Source organism: Aphelocoma coerulescens, chromosome 2 (assembly GCF_041296385.1).
Source record: "Aphelocoma coerulescens isolate FSJ_1873_10779 chromosome 2, UR_Acoe_1.0, whole genome shotgun sequence".
In the NCBI taxonomy this organism is placed as follows: Eukaryota; Metazoa; Chordata; class Aves; order Passeriformes; family Corvidae; genus Aphelocoma; species Aphelocoma coerulescens.
The window spans coordinates 154543204-154568311 of NC_091015.1; the positions used below are offsets into that span (position 1 = coordinate 154543204).

The window sequence follows — 25108 nt, forward strand, 5'->3', positions numbered from 1 at the left end:
GGCAAAGGTTGTGAGCTCTCCAAGAACATCACTGGGCCAAGAGTGGTGCTGGCCCAAATGTGTCTGTGGAGTTGTAATCAATTGTATCACAACCACCTGGGCCTTTTAGACTGGAACCATTAATACTTTTTTAGCTTCTTCTACATCTTTGCAATGACCGTGAAAATCCAGTGCTCATCAATATTTACATGGTTCACATATCAACTACTAGACCAGACAGGGAGTAGCAGAGACCCAGGCCCAAGATAAGGTGCAAAATCCCCATAGTCTGTCTTTGTAATTAGTTCCCACATCAGAGTCAAGAGTAAAACACCAGTCAAAAAGTAAACTGAAAAATTTAATTGTTTTATAAAATAAGATTATGAAATTCTATATAAAAATCCAGCTTCTTAAATATGGTACATTCACTTCCTCACAGAATATTTAAATATTCAGGTCACTTGAGCTATATTTTCACCGTATTTGAGTTAAAATCATTGGATAAATTAAAACATCCTTACCAAAAGATACCACAACTTATACAAATAATACTAAGCAATAATACATTTTTTTAAATACAAAATGTAAAGAAATTAATAACTCTTAGGGCATGCTACAAAATTTTGCCAGAAAAATATATGGAATCATTTTTGTTTAACTAGAAAATATACAGTGTGCTTTCCATTTCTCTTCCTAAAATTCAGACTCATACAATTTCCATTTAACTTAATAAATATGTACAACAAAAATGTTTATTCTTTGAAGAATATAAATAGCAAATACTGAAGTAGAGAGCCTGGTCTGGCATTCCTTTCTCATCTAGTGACTGTAGTGGGACTTTTCAACTCTGAATGTGCAAAAATGCAGAATCAGGCTCTTAGTGTTATCATTGGATTAACAGCTTTCACAAAAGTGATTTTTATTAAAGAAAAAATAAACCTTCAAAACCATCAGGAGACTTAGAACTATTCCAGTCAGGCATTCCTATAAATAGTAAATCAAAATGTGGCGAAATAATGTTCCAGTTTAATTACTGCTGGCAGTAATTAGAGAAAAAATAGTCAGTGGAGAGAGAAACATATCTTGAGCTAGACACATCTTACTTTCACAGATTTAAGTTGGTTCCCTACCATTTCTAAAAAGAGTTTCTGGTATAATCTATACATTGTAAATCTGTGAAGAAACTTAATCACCTTTTTCAGACTTTGGATGGTTCGTTTTGGAAAGTGGTACATTTTCAAGTGCTTCAGTCCATACATTAAACCTGTAATGGTGTCCTGGTCACCATTCTTTATTCTCCACAGACTGAGAAGCTTCAGAACTTGCTCTGTGGGTTGACATAGTTTCATTGTGCGCTCAACATCTTCTTTTCCCACCTTCTTGCCTGGTAAGCTTGCCATCAGCATGCTGAGATGTTCAAAGGTGAGGTTCAGGTGGCCAACATGCTTGAAGACACTGTTTTCACAAAGATTGATATCTATAGAAAGTAAAAAGAGAAGAGAGGTAAGTACAGCACATTACAACTTTACTGTAGCCCGCAGAAAAGTTTCCACAATTCCAAAGTGAGTTTGCTTTCCAAATACCTTCGCTTCAAATAATTCTCTCATCTTTGCTTTTTTAGGCTTATCTATTTTGTAAAATGTTGTGTGTATGTGACAGGACTCCTAGTATTTGGTTCCAGTGAATGAAAATTTAGCTCATTCTGTTCAGAAATGCCTAGGCAAGCTTTATTAAAATAATAATTTTGAATTTTGAAGTACTCTATACACTTCACAGTCTGACATAAGCATACATACTAAATAGCAGAGGGTTAAGAAAACATTTCTGCAGCATTTTTCAAATCTATTCTGAGTGGACTATATGCCATTCGAATATGGTGGTTGTTGATGGTGGCTTACACGAAAAGAGTTGGCCTGACTGTTGTAAAAAATCTTGCTATTAACACTGCAGCACTATTTCATCTTTGAAACCTGTCTTGGTAGATTCAGCACAAACAAAGCAGTGAATCAGCATGACAAATAGGTACCAGAAGGGAAAAAGTAGGGAAAGCCTGTCTGTGTATTCCTCACTCCCATGTGCCCATACCCTGTGGATAGATGTCCCAGTCCAAAATATCAACCTCCACTTTATAGAAGACAACTTGCACTCTCAACTGCAGGCAACCAGCTCCCTTTAACATCAACTGCTCAGACATTACAGTGGAAAACACTTTCCTCACTTGATCAAAATTCTTCGCATGTTGTGCAGTCTCAAAAGGGGACCTTGGTCATGGCACAACACACGCTCCAAAGCGGGCCACAAGTCTGGGAAGAATTCAGTCCTTGACTGATCTGGAGAAGTGGAATTCTGTTCCTGCTTCCCCCCATCTTCTCTATGCTCACTGCATCGATGTATCTCAGTCAGCCCCTGCAAACCCTTCTCCAAGCACAACACATCCCCAGGGGGTATTTGATCCCAAACAGTTTTTAAAATGCCATTCAGAAGGTTGTTTATAATGCACATGCTGTCACAATAAGATACCTTGGATAATCTTCTTGACCATATCCTGTTCTTTGTTTTGCTGCTTCCATAGTTTCAAAAGCTGAAAGGTCTGCTCTTGAGGACTGTGCCTTTGTTTAATCCTTTCAATATCTTCTGTGCTAACCTTTGTCCCAGGCAAGCTGTCTGCTAGTATGTTCAGCCACTTAGGTGTGAGATGAGTAGGAACAGCAAACTTGAACATAGCCTCCTCACACAGGGTTACATCTGAAATGAGAAAGAGATGTCAGTTGTTCTGATCTCTTACCTTGACTCAGAAAAAAAAAAAAAACCAACAAAAAAACCCAAGCAGCAAGAATGATTAGAAAACGTGTTAGCAAAACAGACTAAGGAGTTATCTTTATAGTGCTGTTTCTCTTTCTGCTCGAGTTCTTTTTAGTCTGAACTACAATAGTTAAAATTCTACTATGGCCATCACCATAGCAGGCAAAGAGCTAACAAGCTAGGTATTTTTATCCCATATTTTGATAAATTAATTTCAATGATCACTAAAGGTATGTTTTCAGAGCATTCTTCTTGAATGTGATACACACCTATTCCACATTTTTGAGGTGTCATATCTGTATTTTCCTGACAGATGTTGTCACGAACCTCATTTCCTTTCAAAGCTATTTTGAAACCCAGGGCACTACAGTTGGTGTGCTTAAGACAGGTTGCTTTGGATGAGGTTTCATTTGAGAAAAATCCTTCTGGACATCTCTCACATACAGTGTCACTCTCAGGGGTACCTGTGGAAACAGGAAAACAATGCATTCAATTATGTATAACCTCAACTGTGGAAAAAAAATTTAAAAGAATACAGAAAGCAAGGAAAACATTCCTCTCTAAACTGTCATGCTTCTGTTTTTCATGTTTGTGATCTACTAAGGAATCACTTATAAAAAAAAAAAGACAGAAGATGCCTAAAGAGAATTATGTTCCTGCTGGTGTAATACAGTAAATAGTACTCTTAAATATGCTTGTTACCAAGTTTAAAATCAGTGATCACTGATTAAACCAGTAATTTAGTAAAGTAATATCTTTAAAACCTCAATTACTTGAATCTGTTCAGACATTACACTATGTCTGATCTTCATCCTTCAACTGTACAAATATTCTGTAAAGCAATTAAACGGCAAAAAATGTGTTCTGGATTTCACTCTGCAATAACTGCCCAGAAACTTACTTGAATTACTTCAGTTCTAGATAAAAATACAACCCAACTAAATATCAACTAAAGACAACAATTTTGAAATTCTTTTGAGGTTTGAATTAAGTATTATTAAAAGCAAAGAAAGCAGAGTATCCAATGTAACAAAAGTATTTAATAGACATACATGTTTTGCTTGGTGATTTATAATGCATATTTTTACTTCAGAACTAAATATATCATACAACAACAGAATGACAACATATGGTTCTAGCACATTTACAAAGAGGAAGAAAACTAATCCATGAAATCTGAAACTATGCAGTCTAACCACTAGTGTCAGGAAAGTAACAGCACCAATAACTGCTGTATACTCACTCTTAATTCATCCTTATTCATCCAACATTTAACAAGTGCCTAACGTTTGGTATCTAATAGTGCATTAATGAACATGAACTTAAGCACATACTTAAAATTTATTCGAAATAATTGGAAACTATACTTGAATTAAGAAAATACCTCCATCTAGTGTATTTTTAAAGTATTTACATGTGGATGATTATTTTAATGTTAGCTTTTAAGTAATCTTCTATTTATTTTGGGAAATCCTTAGAGAAAAAGAGTATAAATCTCAAGTTTTGAACCAGCTGTGAAATAAAGCATAGTGCTTGCATATAACCTGACTTAGCACTGCATCAGACAACGAGTGAAAACAAAGGAGTTTATAGTTGCCAGAGACCCTGTATGTTGCCAACCACCTCCCAAATCCTGTGCTTTCTGCAGCCACAGCGTTGCCCTTGCGCAATGTGCGCTGCCTGCAGTTATGGGCTGGACAAAGCTCCAGCCAGCACCTGCACGGCGCGGGCAGCCATCAGCTGTCCTGAATCAGCTGGATTTTAGCAACTTTCCCTGCTACAGACGGGATGCTGTTGTGTTCTGGCAGCAAGAAGTGGAAGAAAGGAGTGTTCCTGCAAATGGTGCACCGTTCTGCTCAGAGCTTCCTGCCTAATCTTTGCAGCACAAGAGAGGAATGAACCGGGTAATCCATCAGTGTTCTCATCGCTGAGCATAAAGTCACCCTCCAGCTCTGCCAGGTTCTTCGCTGTTCACCTCGCCGCTCTTGTTCAGGGCACAAACTGCCTCTGTCTGCCTGCCCCCTCTGCCACTCCCTCCAACTCGCTTGGAATCCCCCATTCTTCCCAGGGAAACGGCAGCCGCCACCGGGGAGCCAGAGCTGCCTCGCAGCAGTGCTGCTTCCCCGGAACAGTGATGCTATAAACCCTGCCTCGCACAGGGCCGGCCGTGGCAGAAAGGAACAAAGCCTTAATCTGCACGCACAAAAGGGGATTACAAAAGCAAGGTGATATCCCAGTGTAATCGTGGACAACTGGCACCGGGGAAACAGATTTCTAATGCTTTAAGCCTTAAATGAGGCACTGGACCACACCACCTCCCTGTGTGGGAGTGGAATCATATTTTTCTACTCTTAGGTTTTATTCATCTGAATTTGCATCATTACAAAGTTCAGGGCTATCATATGGCAGAAGGCAGTAACACAGTGCAGTACATGCTTATTCAATTCTTAATTGCTGCCTCACCTCAAAAAATGACTATTGACATAGGGGGAAGCAATTATTTTTACAATGTTTTCATTCCTTGTTTGAGGTCTGCTTGGGTTTAGCTGGTTCAATCTGATGGTCTTTTGGAAACCAATTTTTCAAGATATTACAAAATTCAACATTTTATCTTTAAAAGTTTGCTTCATTCTGAGCTGAAGGATTGAAATTTGTCTGCCACATTTCCTTGTGCTCACAGGGATGCAGCAGGCTGGTTGCTCAGACAATTTATACTTTGTTCACCTCCCAAACAGTCTTTCTGAGAACTTTGTTTCTGGCCCCTTTTGACTTGCTGCTGAGATACAGTGGAACCTCATTAACCCAAGTCCCTGGGTATAATAGTTTAAGTTAATGAAGGTTTACAATATGGAAATGGGGTAGCTGCCAGTGGAAATGCTTAACAGTGGAAGGGCATCAGGGTAATGCTTCATCAACCAATTACTCAAGGACTAGTGAGCAGCTACAGCAGTGACATTTCTCCTCACATCAAAGTTGCTCTCCAATGAGAGGTTCATAACCCAGAAAAGGGCTTCCAGCCTCTCATTCAGCTCAGCTCTAAAATGTAGAGGCCAGCCCTAGTGTTTCTCACTGCAGGTACGTCATTCCTAGGGAAATCATTCAGGAGGCTGGAGACTGGTTGCCTGTGGGTGTCTGAGATGCTTTGATTTTCTGCATTTCCTTCCTCAGTGCTCTTCTCCAGACAGTGATCAAGCTCTGATACAATGACAGTTTACAATTCTTTCAGGCTGTGTTAAATACTGGAGCTAAACTGGGCCATGACATTTACCAAACAATAAATGATGTATTTTGTTTTGAAGGAAGAACATATTATTGGTTTAACAATTTATGTTGTCTTAAATGAAGAATACACTCCACTGAAAAGTGCTGCTTTGCTCTATATCCCCATCAGACATTCAGCACTGTGCCAGCCTGCTTGACAAAGAAATGGTTGTTTGCTTGATAATAGTAACAGTTTCCCTAAGAATTCCACTTAGGATGGTGATAATTAATTATTACCACATATTGCAGTGATGCTAGAGCTATATTAATGTTGTTATAATTATACACTTGGTGTCAAACATGTAGTGCTCCTGGTGTTTGTCAAGATACACAGTTGCTTGAAACAGCAGATTTCAAAACGAAAAACATTATTATTTATCACACACACAAATACTACATTCCAGATAATGTTCCTTTAAAAGACCCAATCCATCATGTTTCTCATTAGAGTGCAATTTGCTACATTTGCTACTGCCATTACGTTATATATTACAGCAGGAGCAGGGTATTCCACTGAGAAACCTTCATTTGGCTACAGCCCAAATGATGCAGACTAGAACAGGTTCAATTGGCTTTACAATTTACTGTCCTGCAATTTCATCTGGACAAGCCTCTTTGCTAATCTTGTAAGCGCCATGAACGGCGGACGTGCGGCAGGGCTCTAATTCAGTCTGTGCCTATGGAGGAGCTGCACCCACCTGCCTGTGCAACACCGAACCCGGGCGGACACTCCGTGTGCCTCAAGCAGAACTCGAGCTCCAGGTACCTGCCCTTGACGCACTCGCAGACGCGGTTCTGCGTGCTGGAGCACTCCTGCCTGACGAACTGCAGCTCCTTGCACACGGTGCTGCAGTACTGGCACTCCTCGTTGCTGTTCCACTCGTCGGCGTAGTACTGAGCCGGGCACGGGGCGCACTGCGTCGGGCTGCTGGCGCTGCAGTGCTGCTTCACGTAGCTCCCAGGAGGACACTGGTCACACAGCAGCTGGCGAGACGTCCCTGGGTCGTAATGGAGATACTTAGGGGGAGAGTCATCCTGGACGGTCCACTTAACAGAAATGTCCAAGAGCTAGTGACAGGAAAATAAAACATCACTTCCTTTTAGTTCCGGGGAGCACCATGATCAAAAAGAAACCTGAACTTTAATGAGTTTATGAGTCTACTCATGTCACTATCCTCAAACAAATATTTGCATTAGAAATTGCCAAGATACTGGCCAGCTTCCAGACTCTCCCATGTCTATCTTAGAATGGGAAAGTTTTAGGATTTTATCTAGCAAATCTTCCCAACCTAAGTGATTCCTTGTTCTTCCAGAGATGTAGATCCTATTCTTCTCCCATTTACACCCTTTTAATACCACTGGGCAATGGTCTTTTACTGCCTGGCACCAGAGAATTTATCTGATGCACAGTCAGCGTGGGGATTATGCACCGCTGTGTTCTTGAGTACCTCAGATGCAAAAGAAATTGTGCCCGAGCATATGAATCTGACCAGTGTACCACACCATCACCACACCTTTAAAGGTGATTCCTCACACTATTTTGCTTACGCTATTTTTTTACCAGGAATTAATGGCTAGAACAATAGAGATTACTTTTTAATGCTTTCCACTTAATTTTGCACTGATATGCAGCAGCTCTTGGGATGCAATGTGGCAGCTACATCAAAGGGGAAGACACAGCTGGACACAGAGGTAAAGAATGACGCAGGTTATGAAGGGCACATTAAGTACTTAATTGCATGAGCTGGAAGAGACCAGGCCAATGCTTTCATTTCCTACCTAAAGCCACAGGCTCACAGCTGTTGTGAGAAGCTGGTTCTGTATTGGCATATGCAGTGACACAGTCCTCCTGCTTCCTGCAACAGCCTGCTTTGCTGGTGTGATTTGGGACCTAGTGATCAGAGACACCCTGCCCTGCTGCAGAGACAACCTCCATATCACTTCTGTGATTCCACCAGTCTACCACAAAAATAACTCTCGAGAACCACCCTGATCCCCACAGGGTCTGCCAACAGCAGACCCCTCCTCACTGATAACCCAGCTCTGTCCCAGCACTGCATGCATGTGCCACTTCTCTTCCAAAACTTGTACATTTTATAAAGATGAAGTAAACTGGCTCTGACTTAAGATGTTTTTCTGTGTATCAAATCAAATTATAGATCTAACAGACTTATCTGTGTTGCTATTTTAATCCCCCTCAGCTAATACAGAGTTGCCAATTCAATTTCAAAAATGTATTTCTTCTTTTCCAAATGTCCCCAAAGTATAAGTGGAATTAACTTTTTTTTTTTTTAAACTTTGTATTTCCTTGAGATGCTTCATTTAAGGGCCTCACTTCTGCCACATCATGGCACTTCTAAAGCCATTGTCTTATTAAGTTTGGAAAGGACAATTTAAAATTTCATCTGCATTAACACAAGTCACAAAAAACAACTTAGGTGCTTAACTTGGGAACTCTTATTGCTTAAGCAAATACTCTTAAATGCATTCTCCTGTTGCCTGTCTATGAATCCACTTTTCATACAGCTATAGTTAGGCTGAGGAATGAAATGCAGATAGTATGGATATTCCCTACAGTCTCTTGTAGCTACCTTTGACTAAGTCTGATAACTTATCCAATCTATGATTTCTAGAGGTGGAGATCTCACTTTTCTTGTGGTCTCAATGCACAATACCTTTCATTGTGAGAAATTCCTTATTAGTCTTTGAAGTTTGATGAGCAACTCCATTTTCCTTAAATGACTGGATCTGGTTCATGTGATCTATTTAACAAAGAGGGCGCAGCACATTTTTTAATAGTGAGTGGCTTTACATTGAGGAAAAATGCCCCCACCCTTGGTAAATCTACTAGTAATAAGGAAGTCCTGGTAATCTCATTAATTGTTGATGTGAACAGCAAAGTTTTCTTCTATAGTTTTAATTCAGTAATAGATAATACAATTACTGGCATCCCAGAGTCCAAGACTTGCATGGACACATGTGCTCCCCTCACAAAACATATCTGACTACAATCTGTGGCACAGGCACTACAAGGACAAGAATCAACACACACTTCATGCAGGTTTCTGTGGAAACCCAAGACAATTCCCAACAGAGGTAGAAGTGTGACACTGTGAAAATTATTAGGGACAGCAACCAGTCATATGGGCAGCACGTCCTCATGCAGAAACACCAGTATTCCTGCTCTGCAGTGCACAGCTCCTAACAAACCCAAAGCTGCCACTGCACTAGAATCTGCTCATCTGGGTTGTGCCTCTGCCCTTGGTGACACATTTTCATGTGACAAACAGGTAGGTGAATCATTTCATGACTTTTAACTGTACTCTGCAACATGTAGGAGCAAGAACAACAAGATTTTATCTATGTTCCTTACTCAACTATTTACAATGGAAACCATGTATGAGGCAAGTAAAGAGTTTTGCTGCAGGGGATGATTCAGCATTAAAATTAATTAGAATTCAACAATCAGAGTATGAAAGCATAGGGGTTTGTAGAGGAAAATGGAGACGCTTCCTAGAGAACCTACAGCTGTGGAAACAAGCCAATACAAATTGAAAACATTTCAACACAATTTTAAAAATTGTGCAAAACAATACTTGAACACTATGTGTGTGAGATATGCAGAGTTTTGTCTTTGGAAGAACCAGTAACTCTGAACTAATAATGACAACCAGAATGTTATTAATCTAAATGAGCATAACCAAACCCCATATTAATAGGATTAATAAATCAGCATCACTAAAATCAGTCTTCCCATTTGATTTTTTCTTTGTGCTTTTAAAACAAAAGCACATCGCACTTGTTTTCCCTTTTTTTTCCCCAGAAACACACATTACATAGCTGCAGTAATCTGTTGATCAGTGGCTGAGCCACATGTATGCAGGATCCAACTATTTTATTTAGTGAAAAATTGTGACAAAAAGATTCTTCAGTCAAACTAAAGATATAAACGCAATCAATGTCTCAGGATTTTACCAGAGCATTTTACACATCATTTTCGACATAAACTAGATTATCATTATTGCTACTGTTTGACTACTATGAGCTTATTAGCACAGCGAGCTGTGCAACTTACTGCCACAGGACATTGTAAACAGTCGAGTTCATGATGTTACCTGACATAGTAATAGATGAAAATCATAAAGGACTATTAAACATAAACATCACCTTTTAATCAAGAAATCCCAAGCTAAAAATTGCTTGAGTTTGAGCACTGTTTTGGAAAAATAGTGATATTCTTCTGTCTTTTTCTTCCATGTCTTCTATGCATCAGGTGTTGACCACTGCCATAGACAGCCCATTTTAGGGCTTTTTGTTTCAGGATTTTTTTTTAGACCAAATACAGACATTAGTACGTTGCTAAGTACAATTCTAGACCTCAATCCCCAATACCACACTTCATAACACTACTGTAAGTTACTTGATAATACTTAAAAAAAAAAAAAATCTGCAAAATTGTCTTCTATGCAGTCTGAAAACACGTAGCAGACCAGAGTACTCTGAATATTGATATGCAACCTGCAAATCAGAAGTTAGCTTTAAACCTACATCAAGTGCCAAAGTAAAAGCAATCTATTTTTCAGATGTTTTGCAAAAATTCAGTAGTAATGGTGGAAGATAATGAAATATAATTTTCACTAATTTTACTGCAGCAACTTGGCACAAACAGAATGAAAAGACTCTTTTTGTCCCCCAGTTCACAGAATAAGCTGGAGGGGAACATCACTAAATTGTCCTTTCTCCTGGCCTAACACACACTGAGTTTGTGCCTACATTAGGAATTTGCATCACCTGTTACAGCAGATTTGCTGAGCAAAACAGATGGTGCTGCGCACCTGACATCCACATTATGTATTATTCTGAGGGGATATTTTAGACTAACTTCAATCTGCTCTCATGGACAAGCATGCATTAGTGGTTACAGTGCATCTGGTGTGTCTCTGGGGTCCATCTCTGGATTTACTTTCATGAGGCCAGTTTACTTTGGTAAATCCATTTTGTGCACTCCAGGGCTGCTCTGATGTGGAAACTTAAATACGGACATAAATAAGGATGATCAGGAGAGGCCCTTCAAAAGGATGTTCCTAAGACAAATTAAAATGGTATTTAAATGAATTTTATGTCATTCCTGACATTTCCTCTCCTAAACTATGCTATGACCAACTTGATAGCAGATTCTTAGCTACATAAAACCTCTGATTGATCTGAATGCCCATATTTAAAGGGGGTCTACATACGAAGCACCTGAATCTCTTCTGTAAGAAACAGCACTATTTGAGCATAGGAAAATGCCATAATCAGAATTTACTAGTTTTGAACAATGGTCTCCCCAAAAGCTTCATAGAAAGCAAGATTTCTTCCATAATCATGTTGGCACTGGCCTGTTTTGCTCTTGCTGGAAAAGGTGTCATGTGCTAGTCTGGAAGAAGGAAGAAACTACAAGTCTGGCTTCAGTTGATGGGAATCAGAAGTAGGGACAATGAAGATGTTCATCCTATAACCCTTAAGAAACCAGAGCTGGCATCCACCAGTGCCACACATGGCCAAATTAATGGATTTGTCATTCAGAAGATTGTGTAAAGTTCTGTTCATCCTTGTTTAGGAAAGGTTAATTCACTGGGAAGCGATACAGAGAAAGTTTAGAAGGAAATTGGGAGCTTCTTCTTGGGGAGGATCTGGACTTGTTCAATAGCTTGGCAAGTCATAACAGAAGCTATGGATTCAGTACAGGTAGACAGTGACCTCAGAGAGAAGAACTTTCTCTGTTAAAGGGTAATGCTGGCAAATGAAAAGGGGATTCTCTCATCAGAGGAAGATTGGGAACAGCCTTTCACTGAGAAGCAGGTGCAAGAAATGTACCTTAAATATAGCTCTCAATGCCTCTCTGAAAGTAGATATGACATTTGGTTTCCTGGAAGAGATGGAGAAGGGACTAAAAAGATCCAGGCAGCTTCTTTCAGTTTTAAACCCTCAGCCAATCCTTTATATCCCAACACTGAGGGAAGCCAATAATGCTCAGTATGTTTTTCATCTCAACAAATAAATTTTTAGTCAGATACATTTTTTTCTAGGGGTAGTGAAATGCAAGGCTCAATTTAAAAAAAACCCTCCCAAATGTTAGAGGTTTTTTTTGTTCTATGAATATGAAATGCTATCAGTAATAAAATAGTTACAGCAAAAGAAAACCTAGTATCACTAACGACATCTAACAACCTATTGTGTGAAATTGAGTTCTAGTGTCATGGGCTCAGTTCTGAAAGGACTGAAGAACTCAATCTTCATCCATCTCCCTGGGGAAAATCCTAGGCACCTCTCAGGATGCCTGTCTCAGTGTGAGGAATTGGGATGAACTGTAAATATTGGAATGTAAGTCTAGTGTAAGTCAGTGTGATGCAAGTAAATACTGAGAACTTATTCAAGATGAAGTACCCAAGGTTAGAATGCAGTTCTTTCATTGTGTCACTCAGCACATTAGGCCTGAAGCTATATTTCTCCATACCATCCTTATGTCAGCATACACAATGCTAAGATAAAAGGCCTGTGCAGTCCATTTATTTGAGTCCTTAGAAGATGCTTTTGAAAGAGAAATAATGTGATTGTAAAATTTCATTTCAGATACTGGGCATAAAAAAATACACCCCCTTTTCTTTCATCTTTAAATGTAAGGCAAAGAGCTGCTTGCTTTCTCTTGTTGAATTAAAATGAACTAGAAGACAAAGCACATGAAGTAAAAATCCTTCAAGCATCATCCCTTTAAATCACTGCTTTGTGGCAGAAAAGAAAGTGGCTTTTCAGCATATGAAAATATTATTATATAGCTTGGCTTTGTGGTTTTGGGTTGTAGACCAAAGGAGAATGTTTAATTTGCTGAGAAAGATAAATCTGTTTCTGTTTTGCATTCCACAAGTATTCCAAAGCATATTTTCTTGTGTGATAAATAATCGTTCAAGACATCTGTCAGATTGCTCCCAGTGTTTGCATTGGGTTCAAAGTAAAACCTCATAACTCTCCTACTTTGTCTTCTACACAAAATATTTGGACAAAGCTAAGGCAGGAGGCCTTCACATATCCTCAGCCCTCAGGCAGAATTCCTCACTGAAATCATGCTCAGGCCCAGAGAAATCCCACTGGCAAAATATTACTGGATGATATTATAGCACTGGATGATATTATCAAGCTCCTCCTCATCAACAGCTTGTGTCTCAGATCCAGTATGGGACAATGCTGTGCTGGATCAGGTCCATGTCCACCTGCTGAAAATAACCATTGTAAAATACTTGTCATCCTGGGAGAAATTACTCCCATCCAGCTCTCATCCTTCTTATCTTGCTGTTCTGGAGGCCCATGCAGTCACCAGATTTAACCTCTTTGGGCCAGCAGCTCTGCAGCACTGATGAACCATGGATTGCTGCAGGCTCACAAGAGTGCTGCCCAGACAAAGGACCTTTCTGCAGACCACAGCCGAGTGCCAGGTACACCGTGAAAGCTAACATGGAGTCATTTTCACTGGTTTGAGTTCAGCTTATAAAGCTCTTCCACCATTCTGCTTCATTGTAATCCACTCACTTTGGATATAACAGAACCTACTTTTGTTGGGAAGACACTTCATAAAGTGAAGGCTGTTCTTTTACATAAGGAATCCAACTGGTGACTCTCCTGAGTGACCCGTATTGAAAACTGAGGCTATGAAACACTGTCTTCATTTCTCTACCAGTAAATCAATATGTCAAAAAGTCAAGTCTTGTAGAGACTTTTTGAGGCACCATTAGTTGTCATTCACAAAGCAATTTAGGGGTTGAAACTACTGTTTCATTTTCAGTGGTAGGAAAATGAAATTCAGCTGAAGAGCAGTTTTACATCTTATCAAACAAGTGCTAAATTGAAAGTCTTCATTTATATGAGTTACATTTGCCTTGAAGCCTGTAGAGGGAGAAAGCAGGAAAAACTAACCAGATACTCTCCAAAATACATGTCTTACATTTTGGAACATTATTCACCAGAGCGACAGCAAGATTTAGAGCTAACCCAAAGCTGGGGTGCTCCCACAGTGACTACAGTCTCCCTTTGCACTAACATAATTTCTAACAGCTGACTGCTAGCTAGAGAATGTATGTCCAGTACTATGTGCAAACAGGTGTTTTTACAGAAGGAAAAAAATTTAAGTTTTCCATGAGATTGAACAGTGGGTGTTGCTTCAATTTCGACAATATTTTTTACAAATTCTTCTGGTAACCTTAGTGTTTTATTTTTAACCAAGACACATGCAGACAGAAAGAAAGTCAGACAGAAAGATAACTCCTACCCTCGCGGGCTGCAAAGCCACTGCTGCCTACACACAGCAAACCCAACAGGCAGGCCAGAAAAAGAATGTCACATGTGCCCAGAGATCCAAAATAGAGAAAGGTCAAGTATAAGGGTCAAGATAGTTACATGACAAGTAATGAGATTCAGCTCTGGGGAACTTCTTTAGACCAATTTCATAATGTTTGTAAGCAGCTTTAGTGTTCCAAGCAAACAACACAAACATGAGTGCACCAGGTAACCCTTCTGAAACCTTAGCAAAGAGGCCAAGGTTCTCATCATGCTCCAAAAGTCTTTTTAGATACAATGTCTCCAAACCAGGTTTGGAGGTGTGTGAGCCAAACAAACACAACTTTGAACAACAGTTGTGCCTCCTAAAAGGGGTCTTATAAAACAGGTACTAAAGCTACTCTTCTGAGCTCTAGCACATCTGATAGTACTTGAACTTCACTAATTTTACTTAAATGTCACAATAATTTAAAATAAATTGCATAATAATAATAGTAATAATGCAGTTGAATGATTAAGCTCTTTGTTATCTACTGTCACTGATGTGTTTCAGCTCCAAGACTCATCTGTCAGAGGATTAAGCTGAACTTCACCAAATGCTATTACTGTATGGGAGAACATGAATAGGCACATTGCATTTAATCAAGATCAAAATCCTGATGTGATTATTTTATGACAGCCACAGATAAGAAGGCAAGTTGATAACTAGATATTGCTGAAATTCCCAGATTAACTTCCTGTGATTTCATACTGAAAAAGCAGGCACAACATCAGACATGAAATGAAAAAGTTGTCCTGCATTTCAATCTGCCGACCACAAGCCTGACAAATTTTTCTTCCCTTGCACCATTAATTACTTTGGGTTTGTTTCTCAAAAAGCTCTTTCAGAAAGTTGTACAGAGAATAATAAACACGTATTACTCATCAGATCCTGGAAATCTCGTTGCATTTATAAAAAGCTTTCAGAATAAATGGATCTCAGTTCTAATGCTCTGCCACAACATTAATGCCAATGTACTCACCAAAACAACCCAGAAGCAAGTTATTCAGCCTGCTCTGAATATTATCTTTAATGTTTTTCTTTGAAAGTTTCCTTATGCAAAAGATGAATAGCCTCCAAATAGATGTCACACAGGATCTGTCTGTAAGCAGGTTTTAATTAAACTGAACTCATATACAATTCCATATGACTAAATGGATTAAATAACACTTTGAAAGATTTACTGCACTGCTAACATCTCCAAATTTGCACCTGGAAGCATCTTACTAAATCACCAAGTAAACAAAAACTTTTTAAAGCAGAGGCTTATACCAGATTTAATAACACAACTTTTTCTGTAATAGCTACTGGCACAGCTACTAATTCATCACTTTCTTGCATATGAGGCTGAATTTTCTAAGCCAAGACAAGAACCACACACTTGTGGGTTTTTTTGTTTTTTTGGTTTTTTTTTTTTTTTGGGTTTTTTTTTTTTTTTTTGTGGAGTTCACAGTGGTTTTCCTGGGTAAAAAAGCCAGCCCAGTATCTGAGATACCAAAAGTACCACTGCAGCAGAGATTAGAGGCAGGCAGGGATGGAGCTTTTGTAAATCAGAAAAAAACATTCCAGCCTACAGTTTCTAAATTCATTACTCGATACAGGGTTTTGCTTCAGACCAATACGATGAGGCCTTACAAAAGGAGGGAGGAAGACAGATAAAAGCAAAAGGAAAGCAAATCATGCCACTACCTTGAAAATGGGATGAAAATCCCTGCTGTCTCCCTGGAGCTGGACATGTCCATCACATTCCAAACTCACCAGGAAAGTTGGGAGAGATGAAACAAAAAGGGTTTACCAAGAAAATGGAGAGAAGGCAAAGCAACCCACAAACAAAAAAAAACAAACAATGCCCCCCCAAACCCAAAACAAAAACCCCAGAAGAAAAGCCGTGTCTCTCCAGCCTGATGTCTGAAGCTGCAATGCATCCTAGAGCCTATCTACCTCTCCGAAGGGACTCACCACAAGCGTGCAGCACAGGAACTTGTTCATTGTGGTCGGTGGAAGAAACCTCAGCGCGCTGGGAATCAGGCAGAGAGTCAGCGCCAGGCTCCAGCAGCTGCTTACATCCCCAACATTAAAGACACGATATATATATAGTCCCGGTGTAACAGGAAGCTTGGGCTCAGCTTTGATCACACATTCCCTGCCATGACCAAACTTTTCTCTCGAGCACTCCCCCTCACCTCCCCCAACTCTCCCTCCCTCCCCCCCCCCCTTTTTTTTTTTTAAGGAACCTGTAAAACTGGGTGACTTAATGGAACCCTTTGAGCGCCGTAACCACAGACTGGAAAATGCAGGAGGGAGTGTCAGGGGCTGGCCAGGGGAGGGTTTAATTGCTCTCTGTCTGGCTGTCTGGCTGAGCCGCCCTGCGCTCCCCTCAGCAGCGGGGCCGGCGGGGAGACTCCGGTTCCTTGGCTCGGCTCCCCGGGGGCTCCCAGCAGCGGGGCTGGCTGGAAGCAAAGGCCAGGGCGGGGAAGCTGAGGAGAAGGAGCGTCCCCGCTCGCTCCCCTTCCCTGCTGAGGCAGGAATGCGAGGGACGGCGCCCGCCTCTCGCCGAGGCTGCCCGAGCGCCGCCGGCCTGCTCCGGCCCCGGGGAGAGGCTCGGGGGAGCGGCGACACGGGGCTTCTGCTGTGATTTGACAGCGACAGTCGTGTCTTCAGCATGCTCCTGCCCACAGGAGAAGCCCCACTCAGGGGGCTGTTCTTCCTTCCTCCTAGTTTAAGTTAGAAAAGGGCATTTTTCTAAAGCCGAAAGGACCAAACCCTGCTGTTCGTGCCTCCCGGGAGCGCTCCGAAGGCTCTATGGAAGCCCCGGGGAACCTGTGTGTGTGTCAGGTGTGGAGCAGAGGAAAAGTGCAGAGAAAGGATTTCTTCTCCCAACCTGCAGATAGCCATAAAGGATTATGGGAGCCTGTGGGATCCTGGGGTAGAAGCCAAACCTAGATGTGCCTCCAGATTTCACAGATGGTTTTCTCTCCCTTTTCACAGGCCAGACCAAAACCTCCGCTCTGGATATACCAGCTCTTGAGCATTTGAAACTGGGGCCCCTGTTGGCACTGGGCTGTGCAGTTTTGCCCCTTTGAGTCACAAGGCTGAGCAGGATTGGCAAAAGAGTGAGGTGGAAAAAGCCTGCATATTTTTTCATAAAAATTCAGCTACACTGTCTGGAAACCATCATCTTCAAGGACAGCCTCACACATGCTTCCTTACAAATCTGTAACCATTTGAACATGCATCAAGCATAACCTAAGATTAAAACAGATGCTGGTTACACTTGTCACGATAATAAAAAGTTCAAGACACTTGAATTAGTAGTAAGTTCTCCATAAGAAGTGATGTGCAAACTGGCACAGAAACCCTGCCACCCAAGGGAACATAGCTGACATCTGTTGCGAAGCAGTCACCCCTTGATTGTATCTGGAATGGATGATGCAAGTGTTCCTGTAATCTTTTCATAAATTTTAAGTACTTTAGCATTTATTCTTAAATATATTTATGAACATACTGCCAGATAAAAGCACAGTAGTGCCAATAAACAAAGTCTACCTGTATGTTCCTGCATTTTCATTGCGGGGCAGGGGGAAGGACTGTTCCTGACATGGATGTCTTTGAGCATCTCAGGGTAGCTATGTGTGAGTATGGTATTCTCCATAGAGGGACCAACTTCCAGTGTCAACCATAAAGCTACAGCAATTCCATCAGCAGAAGTTATTAAGTTCTTAAGCAGAAGTTTAAACTAAACTACTTTTATCCTGTCAAAGGCCAGGAGCTGGACCTGGCAATGTGTCTCTTCTGATTGGAAGTGGCTCCAGTGTCAAGTCAGGAATTCCTGGGAGATAGGTGAGGCTGATTGCTTCCATCTCAGATACAGCAGAAAGAAAAGCACCAAACCCATAGCAAGCTCCCCATGGTTAATTAATACTGTTAACTGAATTTCAATGGGCTTTGGATGGAGCTTGTATCTTCTCATGGCTGGTGTTGGGGTTTTAGTTTAGTCCTAGTTTTTTTTCTGTTAAAGGAATTTTTTCCCATAGCATGTTGCTAGGAGATAAATGGCCATACTTGAGAGGAGATAGCCATACTTAAGAAAAGACAAAAGGGCCCGGCCAGGCTTTTGTTTTCACCTGGCGGGCAGTTCAGTTCGCTCTCAGCGTCTGGAGGGAGAAGCCACGGAGAGAGGAGCTGCTGGTTCCCGTTTTCGGCGTCTTTCCTTTCTGCTGGGAACAACACCGGGGATCCCAGGGCTGTTTTCCCTGCCCTGCTGGAGGCTGGGGCTGTGGCCGCCCACCCCGCTGCTGCTTCGAGCCTTCGCTACGCTGTAGCCGTGCTTGCCCTGCCTGCCTGGAGCCCCGGGGGGTTCCCCTTTTGGATACATCTCGTCTGCCACCCGGGATTTGTGTTTGTGCCTGCCGCTCCAGCCTACCAGTCCAGCCTGCTGTTTCCGAGACTCCGGGACCAGCTGCCCACCGGTTTGTGAAGCTCCTTTGTTCCACCCTTCCCCGGGATCCCAGGGCGCCAGAGCAGCCGCGTGTTCCCCGAGCTCGCTCCGGAGCGCCCCCTGCAGCCGCGGGGGAACCATCGCACCTGCCCTGCTCACCGGGAGCCGCCAGCGATCCCTGTCGGCTGCAAGCGGAACTGCACCCGAGGGGAAATAGCCTGACAGCCGAGAAGGCTGGGACTGGGTTTGTGTTTGCTGTTACTGCCATAGTTGTTGTTGTTTTGTTTGACTAGTTATATATATATATATATATATATATAGTAAAGAACTGTTATTCCTATTTTCCCACATCTTTGCCTAAAGACCCTTGATTTCAAAATTATAATAACTCAGAGGGAAAGGGGTTACATCTGCCACTCCAAGGGAGGCTTCTGCCTTCCTTAGCAGACACCTGTCTTTCAAACCGAGACAGATCTTGGCGCCCAACCGTGGGGCCTGAGGGCATTAAGAGAGAGAGGTGAAAAAGGAATAACAGTTCCTGGATAACTTAATTCGGTGTGTTGGATATAGGAACCTTGGTAGGCAGCACTATGTGGTCTACTTTGCCCTGGTTCGGGTGGCATGTGGCCGTGGCTATATTCTTCCCCTTTGCAGCTCCCTACTTGAATATGGGTCCTCTCACTAAGGCTACCATTGCTGTTATCCAGCTTGTGCTGTGGGTCGAGAAGGTGAGGAATTCATGGATTTTTAACTTCCTCCGGAATGTGGGCACGTGGATAAATGGCTATCACACACTGAGCGCATGTTTTTGGGGTTATGTTAACAATGGTACCTTCTGTGAGGAAATGACACCAGGGGAAGTTTTCCCCCAACCCCTCAACCAGTTATTTGGACCCACCCCATCAATTTTTGAAGGGTTTAGATTCCTTCTGAATACTAACCACCTGCTGCTGGTAGGCCTACTCTATTTAGCATTCAAGGATAAGTTGAGATTGGCTTGGATAACTACCCAGACACCAGCCCCAGAGACTAGAGATCCTGCCCCAGAGCCTGACCCTGCCCCAGAACCTGACATGGCCCCAGAGAGTAGAGTTCCTACCCCAGAGCCTGATCCTGCCCCGGAACCTGACACGGCCCCAGACACTAGAGACCCTGCCCCACAGCCAGATACCGCCCAACAGCCCACCTCAGAAATGGACTACCCGAAATGGGTGGGGGTACTGGCGAAAGGGATGCAGGAGATGCGCCAGGAGATGGGCCAGGTGCACCAGGGGATATGCCAATTGCTAAGGGAATACACCTCCTCAGCTAGTGAAAAAACCTCTCCCTGCCCCAAAAAGGGTGAGTCTGACGGTGCAGCAGTGGAACCCACGGATGTTACAACCGCCCAGGTTTCAGCTGAACCCCAAGGACAAGTACAGCCAGCAGCAGTCGCCCCTGTGCAAAGGAGGAAGTGTAAGACCAAATCAGTACGACCAGTTAATGATGATGGGGAACCAGGGCCCTCACAACCAGCAGGGGAGCCAGAGCCAGAAATCATCATTGAGTCCCTGTCGTACGACAGTCTCCGTGGTATGCGAGACGACATTGTGCGAAGGGGGCGTGAGCCTTATACCACCTGGCTGCTTCGGGTTTGGGACCTCATGGGCACAAGTGTGCAACTGGATAGTGGTGAGGCAAGGTATCTGGGATCGTTGACCCAGGACCCAGGTGTGAACCAGATATTTGTGAGGGAGCCAGGACCCCTTTCTCTCTGGGACCGGCTCTTAATGAGTGTGAGAGAAAGGTTCATTCACAAAGAGAGAATGCAGGAGTACCATCATAGAATGCAGTGGAAGACACTTGAGGAAGGGATCCAACAGCTAAGAGAAGTGGCAGTATTAGAGGTACTCTTTGGGAGGGATGGACAGCACGGTAATGACCCCGATAAGGTCAGGTGCACAGGACAGATGATGTGGAACCTGGCAAGGCTAGGGCCATCGCAATACACCACCTTCATTGCAACCATTGATGCTGACAATAACCGAGAAACAGTGGGCTCTGTTGCCAACAAGCTCAGGAATTATGATAGCATGGTCAATGGTCCACTGAAAACTCATGTCTCTGCTGTGGTCCAGGACCTCAAAGAGGAGATAAAGGAGATAAGGGAGGAGATGAGGAAGGTCAGTGTGGCACCAGTGCGAGTCACAGGCCCCCAGGTCAGAGCCCGTCGTCCCCCTGCTAGAGAGAGAGGGTACACCCCACGAGCTGAGCTCTGGTTTTTCCTGTGTGAGCATGGGGAAGACATGAGAAGGTGGGATGGGAAACCTACCTCTGTCCTGGCAGCGCGGGTGCGTGAACTCAAGGAGGGAGGCACTAACCGAGGGGGTTCCGCTAAGGTGAAAGTAGCCTCAGCCTCCCGTGACCGAGCTGCCAGGTATTACAGACAGGAGGATGATATGTCAGATCCCCTCGAAGGTACCTCTAGTATGTATGCCCAGGGAAAGAATGATAACCAGGGCTAGAGGGGCCCTGCCTCTAGCCAGGAAGAGGCACGGGAGAACCGGGTTTTCTGGACGGTGTGGATCCGATGGCCTGGCACATCAGAGCCACAAAAATATGATGCATTGGTTGATACTGGGGCACAGTGTACTTTAATGCCATCGGGACATGTGGGGGCAGAACCTGTATCCATTGCTGGGGTGACTGGGGGATCACAGCAGTTGACCCTTTTGGAAGCTGAGGTGAGCCTGACTGGGAAGGAGTGGCAAAAGCATCCAATTGTGACCGGTCCAGAGGCCCCATGTATTCTGGGCATAGACTTCCTCCGGAATGGTTATTACAAAGACCCAAAGGGACTCAGGTGGGCGTTTGGGATTGCTGCTGTGGAGGCAGAGGGCATTAGGCAGTTGAACACCCTGTCCGGACTGTCTGAGAATCCTTCTGCAGTTGGGCTCCTGAAAGTGGAAGAGCAACGAGTGCCAATTGCCACCTCGACAGTGCACCGCCGGCAGTATCGGACAAATCGAGATGCTGTGATTCCCATCCACAAGATGATTCGTGAGCTGGAGAGCCAAGGGGTGGTCAGCAAGACCCACTCACCCTTCAACAGCCCCATTTGGCCTGTGCGCAAGTCTGATGGGGAATGGAGATTGACTGTGGACTATCGTGGCTTGAATGAAGTGACTCCACCACTGAGCGCTGCTGTGCCGGACATGTTGGAGCTCCAGTATGAGCTGGAGTCCAAAGCAGCAAAGTGGTATGCCACTATTGACATTGCCAATGCATTTTTCTCCATTCCTCTGGCAGCAGAGTGCAGGCCCCAGTTTGCTTTCACCTGGAGGGGTGTGCAGTACACCTGGAACCGACTGCCCCAGGGGTGGAAGCACAGTCCCACCATCTGCCATGGACTGATCCAGGCTGCACTGGAAAAGGGTGAGGCCCCAGAACATCTGCAGTACATTGATGACATCATTGTGTGGGGGAACACCGCAACAGAAGTGTTTGAGAAAGGAGAGAGAATAATCCAAATTCTCCTAAAAGCTGGTTTCGCCATCAAGAAGAGCAAAGTCAAGGGGCCTGCCCGAGAGATCCAGTTCCTGGGAGTGAAGTGGCAAGATGGACGGCGTCAGATTCCCACTGAGGTCATCAATAAGATCACTGCGATGTCTCCACCAACCAACAAGAAGGAAACACAAGCTTTCCTAGGCGCCATAGGTTTCTGGAGGATGCACATTCCTGAGTACAGCCAGATTGTGAGCCCCCTCTACCTGGTTACCCGCAAGAAGAACGATTTCCACTGGGGCCCAGAACAACAGCAAGCCTTTGCCCAGATCAAGCAGGAAATCGCTCACGCCGTAGCCCTTGGCCCAGTCAGGACAGGACCAGAGGTGAAGAACGTGCTCTACTCTGCAGCCGGGAACAATGGTCTGTCCTGGAGCCTCTGGCAGAAGGTGCCTGGTGAGACTCGGGGCCGACCGCTGGGATTCTGGAGCCGAAGCTACAGAGGGTCCGAAGCCAACTACACTCCCACAGAGAAAGAAATCTTGGCAGCTTATGAAGGAGTCCAAGCTGCCTCAGAGGTAATTGGAACTGAGGCACAACTCCTCCTGGCACCTCGACTACCGGTGCTGGGGTGGATGTTCAAAGGAAAGGTTCCCTCCACGCATCACGCCACCGATGCTACTTGGAGCAAATGGATCGCCCTCATCACGCAGCGCGCCCGAATTGGAAACCCAAGTCGCCCTGGGATCTTGGAAATAATTACGAACTGGCCAGAAGGTGAGACTTTTGGGTTATCTTCTGAAGAAGAAGAGGAGCAGGTGACGCGTGCCGAAGAAGCCCCACCGTATAACGAGCTACCAGAGAGTGAAAGACAATATGCCCTCTTCACTGATGGTTCCTGCCGAATTGTAGGCGCTAGCCGGAAATGGAAAGCCGCTGTATGGAGCCCCACACGACAAGTTGCACAGGCTACGGAAGGAGAAGGTGGATCGAGCCAATTTGCTGAACTCAAAGCCGTTCAATTAGCTCTGGACATTGCTGAAAGAGAGAAGTGGCCAAAGCTCTACCTTTACACTGATTCATGGATGGTAGCCAATGCTCTGTGGGGTTGGCTGGAAAGGTGGAATAAGGCAAAATGGCAGCGCAGAGGAAAACCAATCTGGGCTGCTGAGGAGTGGAAAGACATTGCCGCTCGAGTAGAGAAGCTATCTGTGAAGGTCCGTCATGTAGATGCTCACATTCCCAAGAGCCGGGCTAATGAAGAACATCGTAATAACAAGCAGGTAGATCAGGCTGCGAAAATAGAGGTGTCCCAGATAGACCTGGATTGGCAACATAAAGGAGAGTTGTTCCTAGCTCGATGGGCCCATGATGCCTCAGGCCATCAGGGCAGAGATGCCACCTATAAGTGGGCACGAGACCGAGGGGTGGATCTGACCATGGACAGTATCTCCCAGGTCATCCATGACTGTGAGACATGCGCTGCGATCAAGCAGGCCAAGCGGGTGAAGCCCCTGTGGTATGGTGGGCGGTGGTCCAAATACAAGTATGGGGAGGCCTGGCAGGTTGATTACATCACACTGCCTCAAACCCGCCAAGGCAAGCGCCATGTGCTCACAATGGTAGAAGCCACCACAGGATGGCTGGAGACCTACCCTGTGCCTCACGCTACTGCCCGTAACACCATCCTGGGCCTTGAAAAGCAAGTCCTTTGGAGGCATGGTACCCCTGAGAGGATTGAATCTGACAATGGGACTCACTTCAAGAACAGCCTTATAAACACCTGGGCTAGAGAACATGGCATTGAGTGGGTGTACCACATCCCTTACCATGCACCAGCAGCTGGGAAGGTTGAGCGGTGTAATGGACTGCTTAAAACCACCTTGAAGGCACTGGGTGGGGGGACTTTCAAAAACTGGGAGGTGCATTTAGCAAAAGCCACCTGGTTAGTTAACACCCGAGGCTCCACCAGCCGAGCTGGCCCTGCCCAATCCGAACCCCTACAAACAACAGATGGGGATAAGGTTCCAGTGGTGCACATGAGAGGTATGCTTGGAAAAACTGTTTGGGTAAAGTCTGCCTTGAGCAAAGACAAACCCATCCGTGGGGTTGTTTTTGCTCAGGGACCAGGTTGTACCTGGTGGGTGATGCAAAGGGATGGAGAGACCCGATGCATACCTCAAGGGGACCTTGTTTTAGGGTGAACTACCCATGGCTCTGTACTTGTATCAGTATCAGCATGTACATATGTATATAACTTAGGTGATGCTTGTATTTATATGGTTAAAAAGTTAAGTTTCATGTAACATGTTAGTATGGAAAAAAATTCGGGGTGGATAATGTTGGGGTTTTAGTTTAGTCCTAGTTTTTTTTCTGTTAAAGGAATTTTTTCCCATAGCATGTTGCTAGGAGATAAATGGCCATACTTGAGAGGAGATAGCCATACTTAAGAAAAGACAAAAGGGCCCGGCCAGGCTTTTGTTTTCACCTGGCGGGCAGTTCAGTTCGCTCTCAGCGTCTGGAGGGAGAAGCCACGGAGAGAGGAGCTGCTGGTTCCCGTTTTCGGCGTCTTTCCTTTCTGCTGGGAACAACACCGGGGATCCCAGGGCTGTTTTCCCTGCCCTGCTGGAGGCTGGGGCTGTGGCCGCCCACCCCGCTGCTGCTTCGAGCCTTCGCTACGCTGTAGCCGTGCTTGCCCTGCCTGCCTGGAGCCCCGGGGGGTTCCCCTTTTGGATACATCTCGTCTGCCACCCGGGATTTGTGTTTGTGCCTGCCGCTCCAGCCTACCAGTCCAG

At 44.0% G+C, this 25108-nt stretch overlaps 1 protein-coding gene across 2 annotated transcripts; it reads right to left on the reverse strand.

Moving 5' to 3' along the window:
• Nucleotides 1-316: 316 nt before the first annotated feature.
• TNFRSF11B (TNF receptor superfamily member 11b) lies at nt 317-16903 on the reverse strand. Of its 2 annotated transcripts, none has more exons than XM_069005376.1 (6): nt 16627-16903; nt 16352-16409; nt 6741-7110; nt 3051-3245; nt 2500-2724; nt 317-1456 (listed from the first exon to the last, which is right to left on the reverse strand). In XM_069005376.1, exons 2-6 carry the CDS (start codon nt 16379-16381, stop codon nt 1068-1070), a joined length of 1209 nt encoding a protein of 402 aa, XP_068861477.1. In that variant the 5' UTR covers nt 16382-16409; nt 16627-16903; the 3' UTR covers nt 317-1067. The 2 variants fall into 2 exon arrangements, with proteins under 2 accessions (XP_068861477.1, XP_068861476.1); XM_069005375.1 differs by having other exon boundaries at nt 16352-16448; nt 16627-16902.
• Between the last annotated feature and the right edge of the window lie 8205 nt (nt 16904-25108).

Coding starts and splice junctions, on each gene's coding strand:
- TNFRSF11B (XM_069005376.1), bottom strand. CDS start 16,381: ATGAACAAGTTCCTGTGCTGCACGCTTGTG. Junction 7,111..16,351: donor TCCTGTGCTGCACGCTTGTG/GTGAGTCCCTTC, acceptor TCCTGTCACTAG/CTCTTGGACATTTCTGTTAA. Junction 2,725..3,050: donor ACCTCAAAAATGTGGAATAG/GTGTGTATCACA, acceptor TTCTCATTTCAG/ATGTAACCCTGTGTGAGGAG.